Source organism: Seriola dumerili, unplaced genomic scaffold (assembly GCF_002260705.1).
Source record: "Seriola dumerili isolate Sdu_G_001 unplaced genomic scaffold, Sdu_1.0 BDQW01000025.1, whole genome shotgun sequence".
NCBI classification, from domain to species: Eukaryota; Metazoa; Chordata; class Actinopteri; order Carangiformes; family Carangidae; genus Seriola; species Seriola dumerili.
Genome location: NW_019174280.1, coordinates 21,764,787 through 21,779,431, shown reverse-complemented (window position 1 = coordinate 21,779,431; position 14,645 = coordinate 21,764,787). Strand labels below are relative to the sequence as shown.

Sequence of the window (14,645 nt, the reverse complement as noted above, 5' to 3'; positions counted from 1 at the left end):
TGCATACACAGGCCAATCAACATGAGATGCGACGACCAAAACATTTCATTTCTGCAGCTCTGATCCTGACTCACAGAAAACTATCATGCCACTTACATCACTTGACTTAATACTAATGCACATCAAAACTGGAAACTTGGAAAGAACTAGAGTGATCTTTACCCAAGATATTCTACTGTGTTTCAAGAACAATCTTGGGAGCAGTAAAACTATACTACCGGTCAAAGGTTTTAGAGCTCCTTCATTTTTCCAGTTGTTACTGAAATTTCAGCAGCTCGAGTTCAGTGAGTAACCTTGAATGGTGCAAAGGTAAGAGGTGACTTTTATAGGAAACAATTCCAACTTTCCTGCAGCAGTGGAGGTTAAACGAAGCCTTGAAAGTCAATGCAAACAAATTCCTACAGGTGAGAAAAAGACAAGTAACACAGGAAGACAGACTGTTTGGTCACGAGCTTCATCACACAGAAACATAATGAGCTAAAAGCATCAGACCAGTGTGATTATAGAAAGAATGCCACAGGTGTGTTCAGCTGCTGTAGGTTCAAATTAGTTTAACAAAAAGATTCCATGATTCCTTTTTTTAAAAATCCAATTCCTTATTTATTCTGTGCTTTAATTCCAGATTACATTGTGTCATTAAAATAAAACTTTTGACTTTTAGTGAACGTTTGTAGATTAAATACAGAGACCACTTCTACATGCATTATTTATGGGTTGGGTTTCGAGCATTAAACATATTTACTTTTGGATTTACACTGAACAAAAATACAAATGCAACACTTTTGCTCCCATTTTTCATGAGTTGAAATTAAAGATCTAATCGAATTTTTCTAACCACAAAAAAAAAGGCATCTTTGTCTCATGGATCGTGGTGGATGAAAAGCGAGTCAGTATCTGGCGTGACCACCATTCGCCTCATGCAGCGCAACATATCAGGTTGTTGATTGTTGGACCGCTCCTCTTCAGTGGCTGTGTGAAGTGGCTGGGTATTAGCAGGAAGTGGAACATGTTCACGCAGATCCCAAACAACACTCAATGGGTGACGTGCCGGGCGAGACGGCCTGTGGACAAACTCTAGTCCAGGTCAATGGGCCTCAGGATCTCATCAAGGTGTATCTGTGTTAACGAGTGTGTGCATCTTTTGTGTTTATAGAAAAAAAGTCTTAGATCTTTTATTCTAACTTGTGAAAAATGGGAGTTAAGACGTTGTTCAGTATATTTGAATCCATTCAGCAAATGACCGTGAAGCTTTACTCTTTGTTTGCGTTGCCCGGTCCCGTCCTGGAGCTTCGGGGCTGCTCGGGAAAGTTCTTGGCCGATACCAGCATGAGCTGCGCTGTGGCACGGTACATATTGCTCAGGTTTAAGGATGAAATACAACAACTTAAAAGGAGCATTTAAAACCACTGAAGAATGTCACGTCGCGCTCCGAGGTAGCAGAGAGGGGAGGGGTCCTCTCAGCTGATTTAACCGTAGCCTGCAGCCTAGTTCACTTCAAGGTGCGTTTGACTCACGCAGCGCTCCGTCTGGTTCAGGCTAATGTAACTGTGTCCATCCACAATGAGTCTCTTTTATGATACGTTGCCTCTGTGCTGGAATCTGCGGCCTCTGTAAATATTTATCACAGTGATCCTGGGACTCTGGCAGCAGCAGCTCTGCCGAGCGACGAGAGGTGCGCAGGGTTTTTTTTTTGGGGGGGGGGGGAGAAGGGCCAGATGTGGCCAGTTCCGGGAAACTCCTGGTGGAAATGTGATCCCCCCCAGCCCCCGCCCACCCACCCCGCGTCCCCCCATCCCCCCATGCCCCCCCACCCCTCCTCCCCTCTGGGCCCGGCCCGCAGCGGCCCCGATTAGCTCGACTGTTTGTTTACATGTGGTACAGTCGGCCTGAGAGGCTCAGCTCTGTGAGGGGGAGGGACTTACAGGCAGCTACTGGAATGTCTTACATCCTCTTTATGGCGTTGTAACTCCTGTAGAGAGATTTGATTNCTCCTCCCCTCTGGGCCCGGCCCGCAGCGGCCCCGATTAGCTCGACTGTTTGTTTACATGTGGTACAGTCGGCCTGAGAGGCTCAGCTCTGTGAGGGGGAGGGACTTACAGGCAGCTACTGGAATGTCTTACATCCTCTTTATGGCCTTTATGGTCTTTGCAGGATTTACATGATGCAGCTGCCATAAAACTTGATCTGAAAGATTTCAGACGATGATAAAGAGCAGGATTTTCATTTGGATGATTCTCACACACACAAATTATTCAGATGAAAAGGAAAAGTTCTTCAGGTCTTCATATTTCATTCAGAGTCAATTTTTTTTTTTGTTTCGCGGGAAAAGAAAAATCAGAATAATTGGAAGTTTTCAGCCTCGAGCTACAACCTGATCTCCTTTTACCAACTTCATAAACTTTTACTCCAGTGGAGTGTGAGGCATCAAAACAAATCAAATAATTATATTTTTTAATAGTTGAGTTGTGCAAAAATGTTAAAACTTAAAGCACCATGTGTTCAGTTTTGCACTTTTTATACATTTGAAGACTGTTTCCACTATTCCAGGTATTTATTGATTTTTAATTCTTTCCATTCTGTTTGATTGTGATTACGTCTGCATCAGTTTGTGTCAGTTCATGTTATTGAACTCTGAGTCTGTATTACCATGTCGTGATAATGCAAAAAAACAAAAACAAAAATCAATTTAAACTTGGTGTCATTCTCTGTGATGGATGATGTAACAAGACGAGATGAGAATCTGCTTCTCTACTTGCTGAGCCAAGGTGGACGCACACCACATACTAAATATATATATATACAGTATGTATGTATATCATGTATGTCCATCAGTTGTAGAAACAGGTCTGAAAATCAAATAAAAAATTGGCCTCTGGAGATGTTTTCCTCTGAACCGGCCTCTGCTCTTTCACTTTTGTATCCTGTTGTGACTGTGAAAGGTTTTTTTTTTTTTTTTTTTTTTTTCCTGTGTTCAGGGTGTCAGCAGACTTCTGTCTTTTCGTTTTTAATCTCCAGCCATCTCCACCCCTCCTCCTCCTCCTCCTCCTCCTCCTCACTCCATTTCCTCTCCCATCTGAAGGGAGCTGGATCTGAAGCTGTGAGCTGGTGTGTTCCTGCACTTCAGTGTTGGAATGCGTCTCAGTGAAGCCTGCCTCAACTTGCTTTTCTTTCCAGAGGCGGAGGACACAAAAGAGATGTGATGGTCAAAGGGGATGTAATGTGTTTTGCAGACTCATCGTGTCTGGTCTGGCTCACCCAGGGGGAGGGGGGAGGGGGGATATGCGTTGAAACATTTACGTTGCGGTCGACAATAAAACATTTTTTTTTTAAAAAGCTGTCCTTTTCTGTCCTCTTGTCGTCTTCGCCCTGCAGGTGGTGTATTTTGGAGACAGCATGAGGTCGGACATGTTCCCCGCCAGCAGCTTCGGGAAGTGGGAAACGGTGATGATAGTGGAGGAGATGGAGGGGGAGGGGATCCCGAAGAGCGACGCGGCAATGTCTAATGAGGCCCAAGTGGAGCCTCTGGAGAAAAAGGGAAAGTTTGAGGTAAGTTCACTGAAGCAGCTGTTTCCGTTTAGCGGCCGGTTCCCCCACCCAGCACAATCCTCGCTCCCCAACCCCCAACCCCACCCCCACCTCTGTGAGCCTCTTCCTTCTGAGCCACCGCCACCATTTCAGTACACACCTACAAGCTTCTTTTGCATCATCAAGTGTGTGTTTGTATGTGTATATTAGCTCCCAGAGAGGATTGTGGGTAAGTTTTTTAAAGTCACTGGTGATGTAGACTTTAAAGCGCATGTCCGTTCATTTTACACGTCAAAGTCTGTTCCACATAATTCAGATTGAAAACAGCTGTAAAAAGTCTTTTATGTGAAATGTGATAAATGTCTAAAAGGAGCTTTCCAGGCTACATTAGCTGCTACTAACGTAACACACCTCAATCTCTGACTGAGTTGCATTGTGGGTAATGGAGGTGAAGGAAGAAGAATGCGTGGAATAAAAAAAGATGATAAGATCACTTTTGATCATTGCTCTTGATCTGTCCGCTGTGAGCGATCGGCTGTGATTGGTGACCGGCTAAATCTGGCTCAGATATCCGATGAGATTCTGCGCCGCCCTGTGGTTCACGTCACGCACACACAACATGCCGTCGACGTAGCTCGCAATTTGTAATACCTGTAAAGGCCAAAGGAAGTCGTGGAGGAATAACCACGAAAACACTTGGAGCAATAAACTTAATCAGACACTTAAAACACCATCAATCAACTCCAATAACAAGAAGCCAGCAAAGGCAAAGCAGCTAAAACTCAGGCCACACCCCCGACCTCATCTGTGCGTCTGCAGCTCGCACACGTGTGCCTTGAGTTGTAACGAAAAAAAGGAGTTTTGCTTACACTCCTTTAGAGCAAGAGAGACATTCATCTAGTTATGTAATAGTTAATAGTCAGTGTTTTATTGTGAACACATGAAACGTTTGTGTCACGGTCAGTTAGAGATCTGAGAGAGAAAATCTGAATCGGCTAAAAGCGAAATCAACCCAGAAAATTGGAATCGGTGCATCTCTAACATTAACCAGCAGGACGCTGAAATCCTGACAGTCAGAAAGTGATGAGTCGTCTTTTAGCAAGAAACACGAAACCAGGAGTGGACCTGTTTTTGTTTTTTTTTTCCCAAAATGCAAAGGAGTGTCCAAAAGCTGCTGTTTAGATTGTGTAACAGATAGAAAAAGACGTATTTAAACGGCCTCATACACCCTGAGCCCTCTGATCCCACTCACTGAACACTGTGCAGGTACCAGAGCTGAGTCCAAACAGTAATGACCTGCAGAAGTCCAACTGATCCAGATCCAGAACTAATGAATAACTGCATCGAAGGATCATTATGATACCAGTTTATCACAACGTGGTTTTCATTGTCGTATTTCTAATAATGACTCCTATCAGCCACAGACGCCCCAGGGCACAAATTTACTAATGGGCCTCCCCGCCCCAAAAACTACTGTCCTCCGTGGAACGTGTGTGTCTACACTTTCACCCCAGAGTTCCCATTAGGTCCAGAGCACAAATATTCCTGTTGGTTTGTGGTGTTTCCAGCGGTCGACTGCTGTTTTAACACTGTTTTGATCAAGCTTAAAATATCTGTTGTCAGGCAAAGCGAGTTCAAATGTGCTTATATTATTTGTCTAATTGTGATCTTGCAGCCCACTGTATATAGACGTTATGTAAATTAGTAGATAAACAACATTACTGGCACAGATGAAATCTCGATGGTGAGAAAGATTAGAGTCTTCAAAGACTTCCTCTTCCTATGGTTTATCTATTTGTCAGTATTATCTTTAATACTCAATCTGATGGTGCATGGCAGTAACACTGCAGCTGTCTGATTCTCATGCAGGCGCTCCACACTGCAGACAGTGTTCTGTTTAGTTACACAGAAAAAAGTAATGTGCTTTGCCTGAAGGGATGTTTTGTGTTGGTCTCATAGTCCAACCTTTTTCCCAATGAAAATCTCAGATATAGTGGCGACCCCATAACAATACAGAGGCCAAAGCAATTGGTTAATGATTGGAGATTCAGGACTGAACTGAAAGCAGGGGAAGCTCAATTTCCTTCTTTTTGATTTCACCATCTGTCTCTTGACTCTCTCCTTTTAACTCTTCCTGTCGCTCACCAGTTATCCATTTTGATTCTCCAGTTTTTGCCGTGGATGTCATCCATTAGGGCGCAATCCGACTGAGAGAGTAAACAAGTATAAAAACAGGTGAAAGGAGTTTTTCCGACGAATTTCCACTGAGGTGGAAAATAAAGTCAATCAATCAAACTAATCAATCAATCAATACCTGCAGTGGATTCAGATCAGCACTCTCCCAGTTTGGAGAAGCAGCAGGAGTGATGTGCTGCTCTGCACGTGGTCATCCTATTGGTCCTTTTTTCAGCGGGCATTTTTTAAAGTGGCTAAAACACATCACTCAGCTTCTTGTCAAATAACCCCAACTATCACTTTAAGGGTTGTTGAGTATCTTCTGTGATGAGTTGCGTCGCTGTTTCTCTGCTAATTCAGGTCAGAGGTTTGTGTTTCACCCTGTTGCCTTTTCCCCATCTTCAAAAAATACCTCAGGCAACTTTCTGGGTTCTGGTTCTTTTTCACGTTTATTTAGATATCGATATATTTATATATTTGGTGCATATCTCCACAACGACATGATAACATGATTTCTTTTTTTTTCTTTTTTTTCCTTGTCTCTATATTATGCAACAGTTTGTGATGACATTAGTTGATATTGTGCAAAGCACAACAGTATTTTTGAGGCTTGTGAGGTTTGTATCTTATCACATCCTCCCTTCACATCCTGTTGTCACAGCCATTGCTGCTATCAGCTCTTTCTGCCTTTTAGATGTATTCATGTTGTATGAGTGATTATGAATAAGCCGGCGGGGGATTTCTCAGAAATAATGATTCATTCCATTTCTGAAAATAACCCTCAAAGCTGCTTGGGTCGAAGCCAGTTTGAAGTCTCCCTATATTCCCTGTGCTCATGGTGGAATTCCCACTTCCTTTAATCATGTCTGCACTTGCCTGAGAGTGAATCTCTGAATCTTGACGCACAGTTTGGTTTGTGTGTCGATTGTCCCAACAGGAGCAGGGCATGAAGTCGCCCTCCGCCGTGTCCAACCAGTGGGGCTCTTACTTTGTCGACGTACATAGAAGTGGAGGAGGGGACGAGGAGAGCCAGAAACTGACCTGGTGCTCCCACTGCATTCACAAATACAGCACCATGGCCATCCCTAGTGTTGAGCACATAGCAGGTATGTAGTAGCAGGGGGAAAAAAACAGGACAAAAATGCTGATAATGTATAGAGATGAAGATTAGAAAGCAAAAAAGACGATCAAAAAACAAGGCAGTTAGAAATGACAAAGTGAGTTAATTAGCTAAAATGAGAGGGAGGTTAAATTAGCATAACCTCCACTGTTAAAGTTTTATTTGAGAAGTGATTTTAAAAGAAGATGTCAACTCGACTAAGTGGAGTTTCAGGGCCCAGACAGAAAAGATGAAGTCTCCTGATTTGTGCATCCAGTGACTAAAATCCTTTGGTGTGCAAAGTCCAAAGAAACTGAACAAAGTTGCAGTCGAACTTAATGGATTATTAGCTACAGGTTTTAATGTCGCAATATCAGAATCATAAAATTAGCTCGTACCTTTGGAGAAATATACTGTTTACCGATAATGACAGAGCAAGACAGTCCTGTAGTGAACGCAGCATTTTGACCGTGGACATAACAATTAATAATATGGTCCTAGAGGTAACATATTGGGAAAATAAAAATGGGCACAATATAGACCCTTGAGGTACTCCAAAACCACTTTTGGCCAATTTAGAGACATGTTAACGGAATTACAGAACTTTCTGTTTTCCAGATAGACAGAGAGAGAGAACCAGTTTATACTTCACGGTTTCCCAGTGAAATCATTTCATTATTGTGTTTCTTCTACATTCATTTAATTAGCAACGGAGGGCTATACGAAATGAGCTGCTTTACGGTTTCATTGACGGTACTTTAAAATCGAATGAACGAATGGCAGAGCAGGTGAAAACAGTGTTATCGCCAAGGGGAGAAACTAGAGCAGAGTGATAAGTGTGACATGATTCTGCTTGTCATAGAAATGAACATTATATTGAATTTATCAAGACAACAGGTAAACAGTTTAGCATGTTTTGAGTTTGTACTAACCACAAACAGCTAAAAAACAAAACGTTACATCTGATTTTCTTCAACAAGGCACTGATCAAATGTTTGGCTGTGTATTCCTTTAAATACACCCATATGGTACACAGAACATGCATGAGAATCAAATTCATGGTGTAAAAACCGGAAAAAAACAATCTGATGTTCAACTTTTAGTGGTTCGCAATCTGCCACATCAAACGATTTCTTCATCTCTCGACACAGAAACACTCACAAGAGTCAAAACAGGGACTGAACCAGACACAGATGTGGAGCCAAAGTTAGAATTAGCTCCAACTGCCACTGCTGCAGAGCAGTTCCTGGAGAAAATGATGCCAGTCTCGCATATAACCATGAGCTCAGGGCTGTTTTCACACTGGCCGAGTCTGAATCCGAGTGAAATTGCTCCAGTTCCATCGAACCCTGTTGGTCTGCCGTCACTTTTGTCTACAGCTGTTGCCGAATGTTTCCCTCATCAAAGTACAAGTCCTGATTCTCATGTCCTGGATTTCCTTGATGGAAGTGGTAGGGCTGGACGTTATGAATTCAAATCAATATCACAGTTATTTCAAACTTTTACTTCGATTCCGATTAATGAACGATTAATTTGGCGCTTATCATTCTCTCTCTTTTGTTGAGCCGTTGGCGTCACCGGCAGTAGAGGGAGGCTTCAGTAGTATTGTCTGGGTGGAGTAAGAGATGCATTTTAAAAAGTAAAAACGCATTAGTTAGGATGTAAAGAGATGACGTGACAATTAATATGGTCCAGAAGTAGCATGTAGGGAAAATAAAAATGGGCTAAAAATAGACCCCTGAGGTTCTCCAAACTGATTTTGGAAAATCTAAAGACATGAGTAATGAACAAAGACGTTTCTTTTTTCCAGATAGAAAGAGAGAATGGGTCCAGCAGTGTTTCCAAAAGTCCAAAAAATTAAAATATATTAGTTCTCTTTGAGTGAACGCAGGGGAGCATTTTTTTTTTTTCAAGAGGACAGTTTATAAAGGCCGACATTGGGGAAAGTATTAACCGAATTAACCGACATGATGAGCAAAGTTAAATCGTTAGAGGTTCTAAATGTTGTTTTTCAGATTTTTTCGGTTATTTGCCCAGCCCAGGGTCTGTGTTGCATCTGTTTCAACCCACTTGTGTTTCCAGGCCTGTAATTTATAATTTTTTGTATGCCAGAGTTGTCTCTTTTGGAGGCAAAAGATAAAACACTGGTGAGTCAAAAATTCTCTGGACCGAGTGATTACTACTTTGCTGTGAGGAACAAAGTGTGCTCCTTTCCTCTGAACAACGAATCATTCCTCATGATCATTTACCGGTCAGCATCAATAGTTCAGTACATGTACTTCATATCTCCCAGCTGACTCTTCTCCTGTTTGATCTTGAACTTTCTAGATCTCCCTCTGGATTACAAGTTCCCCAGGTTTTCTCCAGACAAGCCCTGCACCACCGGCTACTACCCCAGGCCCCCGGATTCTTTGCTGAAGAGGTGCGAGAGTCTGTCATAATAAATAAAAAAAAAAAAAAGAAAGAAAGAAAGAAAAAAGGAAAAAGTTTGAAAAAAAAAAAAGAAAAAGTTCTCCCATACCCCTCTGCCTCAGGAGAGGAATGTGCCTCCATTTTTTTGCCTGTAGTTTCCCACCTGACCCCCTCCGCCATCTGTGGAGCACAGGAAGCATACACTCCTCATCCGTTCAGAGAAACCATGTGAATGTAAGCTGCAGTATCTCTCTGTAATAACGCCTACATTTGAACGTCGTTTCGTGGTTTAGTGTACCGTATACGTGGAAATACGTATGTATGTATGTATCTGCATACAGTAATAATAAGAGATGTAGTGTTATTGTTTAATGTGTGAAGCCCCCCTCCTTTATTTTCAGTAGTAGATTGTTTTAACTTTTACAGAATAAAGTGTACATTTTACCACCTCTTTTTCCCTAAAGTGATTACCTCAAGAGTGTTATCTACTGTAAGCAAAACCCAGATGGTCACAGTGTGTTTGTCCCTTAAAAGTCCTTTGGAATCATTGTGGCAGTATTTCTGTATAACACTGTTATTGTGAAGTCTTACTTTTTCTTTTTTTTTTTAAATATAGTTTCACTGTATGCATTTTAGTAACCTTGAAATGAGGTTTAAGGTCTGATGTTTCCACTGTGTCAGTTTCGTGGAAGGTGTTAACCTTCGGGTCATTGTTGCTAAAGAACTGGCACAACGCCGTCCTTTGTGCTGGCTGTTTCAAAAGACACAACTCTTGGGAAACAATAATAATAATAATGGATGATAAAGACTATGCTAGATGTTCTCTGTATTATTAATTTTTTTTTTTGGTGCAAAGGTGACATGTGCTCTTTGAGTGATTGTGTAAAAAAAAAACAAACAAAAAAAACTTGTGCTTCATTTATATGCAGTACCAGATTGAGATATGCTTTAACCGACTTCTGAATGGTTATTTTGTCGGTGTGCATAGACTAAGTTGTGCCATAATATTTAAGGAACACTCAGTTTGGGGCAAATCTGTGGAAGTTTGCTTGTTTCTGTCGCGGAAGACTGATATCAGGTTCATCTCAGCGCATGCTAGAAGTCGTTAGCGTAACTTAGCACCAAGACTGGACAAAACATTCGACAGTGTTTGGTCTTGATAGCTAGCAAAACTTGTCACTAATTCAAGAGTCACTTCCATGAGTTCCCAGGTTCGTTTGGCAACAGAGTTGGGACTGTGCGCAAAGTAGAAGTCTTCATTCATCTACTTTGTTGTTAGTAACTGAAAACCAACCAGGTGTGGTCCCATTCCACTCTGTCTTGGGTCTGCAGGTCCATATTTCCTGAGGCCTGAGTGGATCCAAGCAAACTTGCTATGTGCTATAATTCTTCGGTCGGTTCTTGGTTTAGTTCAGATCAAATTTACCCACATCGAGTTTGGATTTGAAGGTTAGATATTCAACGCTTCTGTTTCAGAGAACATTTTCATTAAGATTCTGGTATAAACCTGACATAGCCACAATGATAACCAACAAATACTTATTTTGAATAATTTAAACAAAGCCAGCAAACAGCTTTATCATGGTCCATGACTTTTTGAACTAGTGGCAAAATCTGGAAATCTTCAGTGTTACTTCTCAGGTGGTTCGGTGTCAACTGTTCAGCACGGTTAGCAAGTTTTACTTTAACAAGCTTCAATGTGCAATTAAAACCGGATGGAGTTTTTTGAAAGTACTTAGTAACAGAGCCAGACCAGCTTTTTTTGGCTAGCTGCTAGCTAGCCAATCTTTGTGCTAAGCTAGGCTAGGCGTGCCAGACCTGTCTCTATGCCAAGCGCACAGAGATGACACTGGTTTCAGTCTTCTCATTTGGTTTTAGGTAAATCGTTAAACAAGAGGATTTCCCAAATGTCGAAGTGTTCCTTTAAGATGACCATCATCTCACAATTGAAGAGGGAATATTTTGACAATAAGCAGCACACAGCTGTCAGCGTGTATGTGAGATTGGTCATCCAAAGTGAATTATTTCTTGTGCTGTGTGTGCAAGTGTTTTATGCATACAGCTGTGGTGATTGTACTTTTCTTTTCTCATCTGACCTGGAAAATTTGACATGCACATTTGCCTTATGTTGGATTAATTTGTGGTCTTATGTCCTTGAAAACACAGGGAAAGTTAAATTCTGTGTTCAAGTGTTGAAGTACTGTCAATTAAATAAAATGTTCTACAATTTTCTTACATAAAGCTTCCTGTTTCTCAGTGTTCTTTGTGAAATTCAGCAAAAAAAAGGCCTTGTACCTTGTGACAAATTAAAGCAAACATCACAAAACCAATCTGGAGGAATCTCGCCATATAGGAAGGCTGCCTGAGATGCCAGAGCAGACTAATACTCCTCATTAATAGAGCCAAATAAAAAGAACCCCATGTTTCTTTGCAGCCATGTATTCCTGTAGCTCCATGAGCTTCTTTAATGATAAAATTTTAACTCTTACAGACAAAATTCACCACCTCCTGCTCTCAACTGTTACCGATTTATCCTCAAACACTAAAACAAATTTATAACTTTGCTAAAAAGGTCTGGAAGGCAGACCCCCGTCTCCACGTTTAAGATTAGATTTAAACTTTACATTTTGGTAAAGGTTATAGTTGAGGCAGGCTCAGGTGAGCCTTGGTTATAAAGCTATAGGCCTCGGCTGCTGGGGGACTTCCCCTGATACACTGAGCTCCTCTTTCTTCCTCTCCCTCTCCCTCTGTACTCCTTCATATCCCATTAATTGATGTTATTAACATGGCTTCGTCTCTCCCCCGTAGTTTTCTGCTTTCTCCTCTCTCTCCTCCTGTTGCTTTCTGTTGGTATTTCCGCCTCCGGATCTGTGATCCTGCTCAACGCCCACTGCTACAATTATTATTATATCTCTATATGTGGTACTTGCATTGTACAATGTTCACTTTCCCTCTGCTTTCTTTCCGTTTCTCTCTCTCTCTCGCTGTCTGCCCAGAGCCCAGGTCTTCTCCAGGTTTCTTCCTGTTAAAAGAAAGTATTTTCTTGCCACTGTCGCCAAATGCTTGGGGACACGGGTGAATCTTGGGTCTCTGTAAATAATATTGTAAACAGTACGTTCTAAACCTGCTCTATATCAAAAGAGCCCTCAGATATATTATGTTATGATCTGGCACTATGTAAATAAAACTGACCCGACTTTTACTGTGGCTGTGTGGACTTGAGTTGAACAGGTTTAATGGGGCCATCAGACCATCACAGGTCATTGAACTACTCTGCAGCATTTCTTTAGGGGATGACTGTGCAGAGTCAAAGCCCTGTCTCACACCAGTCCCTCATTAGGGTTCAGTTGTACTGCCCTACAAAGACAGAAAGCAGTAGCTATACAAACAGTCAAGATGAGAAAAAGAGTTTTTAGGTTGGCCAAAAAATTGTTTAAAAGATAGAAAGGTTGTGATGCTTTCATTTGTTTCATTTTAGAGCAACTTAATCATGATGAATTCCACTAGAGTCAAAAGTGGCAGTTACAGCTTATAAGCTAGGCTAGTTAGCTTTTAGCCACAACAAAGTTTAGCTGTTTTTTTTTTTCTTCTTCATCATAAGATTTAGCTACTGCCACATTAGTTACGCTGTGTGTTAACATATTGAATTGCCAAAATGTGAATGTGACGTTTTTCAACTGCAAACTGAGCGCAGGAAAAAGTAAATTTAGCATTAGCTAGGGTTAGCTTAGTAGCTTCTCTACAGCTAGCTTTCACTTGATGTAGCTTTAGTAGTTGGCTGTCTCTCTGAAGAGCTAGCTCTGGCTGTTTTGACTGAAGTTATAAATTTCAAGAGCACAATACTTGCTGATACTGAAACAGATGTCAAAATGTCATATTCTGGTCTCAATATTTTTGGGCTTGTAGGGCACTGTAGTTCCCAGCTGTTGTGATTTGACAGCTAAAACCTCTCTGCTATCTGAATATGAATAGTCATGAATGTTTTCCAATTGACCTTTCATTCAGGTATCAGACTTCTTTTAAAAACTAAACTTATATCAATTTTTAGACTGATGACAAAAAGCCCCTGTGTACCCTCCCCAGATACCTTGTTGATCCTTATCACTGTCGACATTTCCGAATCCATTTACTCTTCTACAACAATGTTTTACTGGTCTACTGGTCTCTGTGTTTGAGGATTCAGATAAGCACACTGTGAGTTGAGCATACTGATTCATTACATATTTAATGTTTTATGACTGAGAGCCTTCTTAATGACTACAAGGTTGACAAAATTACTGACACCAGAGCTGCCTTGTTAATTTTCCCAGAGGTTTATTCAAGAAGCTTCTTTTTTTTTCCTGTAGTACAATCAGTTCAGTTGAAAGTATTTGTTTTATTGCTTATAAAGACAAGATTTCATTTATAAGAGGAAAAATGTGTTTAAAAGCTACACTTTCTCCCCAGCAGGCGGCGGACATCAAAAAGATGTTGGACTAATGAATATCAGGTTGATGTCAAAATCCAACCTTGGCTAATTGTCATTGTGACTTTTAGCAGACGTCAGTATGGCATTGGCATGAGACGTTTCCAAGATAGCTAAAGGAAACTTCTGGCACAACATATGCCTGCCTCCTCAGCCAAAGTCTGGCCTATATACACTTCCACATCTGGGCAGATTCTGGCTGTGATCCTCCGATATTGTCTGACAGCCGCAAGATTTTCTGTGTGTGTCCCAGAATAGGTCCAGATGTGGAAGTAGCATCTGACGATCATGCTGTATAAGGGGCAAATTCAGGCCGTGGAACCCGGGCATATACTGGGCCAGAAGAAAATAAGCATGTGGCCCAAGTATTGGCCGGATTTACCCATGAAGAAATGTAATATATGACATACTAGTCCCTATAGCAAGAGTGATGTTGCCTTATACATCACCTATAAGGGGATATATTATTATCACACATATACAGTACATCCTCTGGATATATGAAGATATAATATATAATAACATATACGAAATACCCATTGTAAAATTTTTATATGTGCATATATTTAAATATTTAAGTTTCATATAGTTCATTTTTTTTGTATTTGAACATATGTTTCATATATGGAAATGCAATATATGCACATATATTACATTTGTGTATGGGTATTTTGCTACTTGGGTTGGAAGACGTTGGATTGACATCAGTATTCCAGATCAAACTGACGTTGGCATTAGACGATGTCCTGATATCAAATTTTAATAATAACTCCACAACCTCCATTCAGTCAACAAAGCTGGTGGCCAGCTGTGTGCCTGCAGGGTCAGTTTGAGGGTTTCTAGAAATGTGTGCAGAACAGAAGTGGCTATCAAGTGACCTGCTACCTGTCCACGTTACACCTCATATATGTCACATGCCAGATGCACACTACACTGTAGATATGTCACGTAGTTTATTTTATTGCAGTC

The 14,645-nt window shown here is 41.1% G+C and overlaps 1 protein-coding gene across 1 annotated transcript in view; it reads left to right on the top strand.

The window, feature by feature from the left end:
- Positions 1–9,242, top strand: part of nt5dc1 (5'-nucleotidase domain containing 1) — a 55,874-nt gene extending 46,632 nt beyond the window's left edge. The window contains exons 10-12 of the mRNA XM_022767144.1: positions 3,373–3,546; positions 6,638–6,806; positions 9,128–9,242. Coding sequence (XP_022622865.1) covers positions 3,373–3,546; positions 6,638–6,806; positions 9,128–9,240 — 456 coding nt within the window. The 3' untranslated portion in view covers positions 9,241–9,242. The remainder of the gene's footprint in view (positions 1–3,372; positions 3,547–6,637; positions 6,807–9,127) is intronic.
- The last annotated feature ends 5,403 nt before the right edge of the window (positions 9,243–14,645 follow it).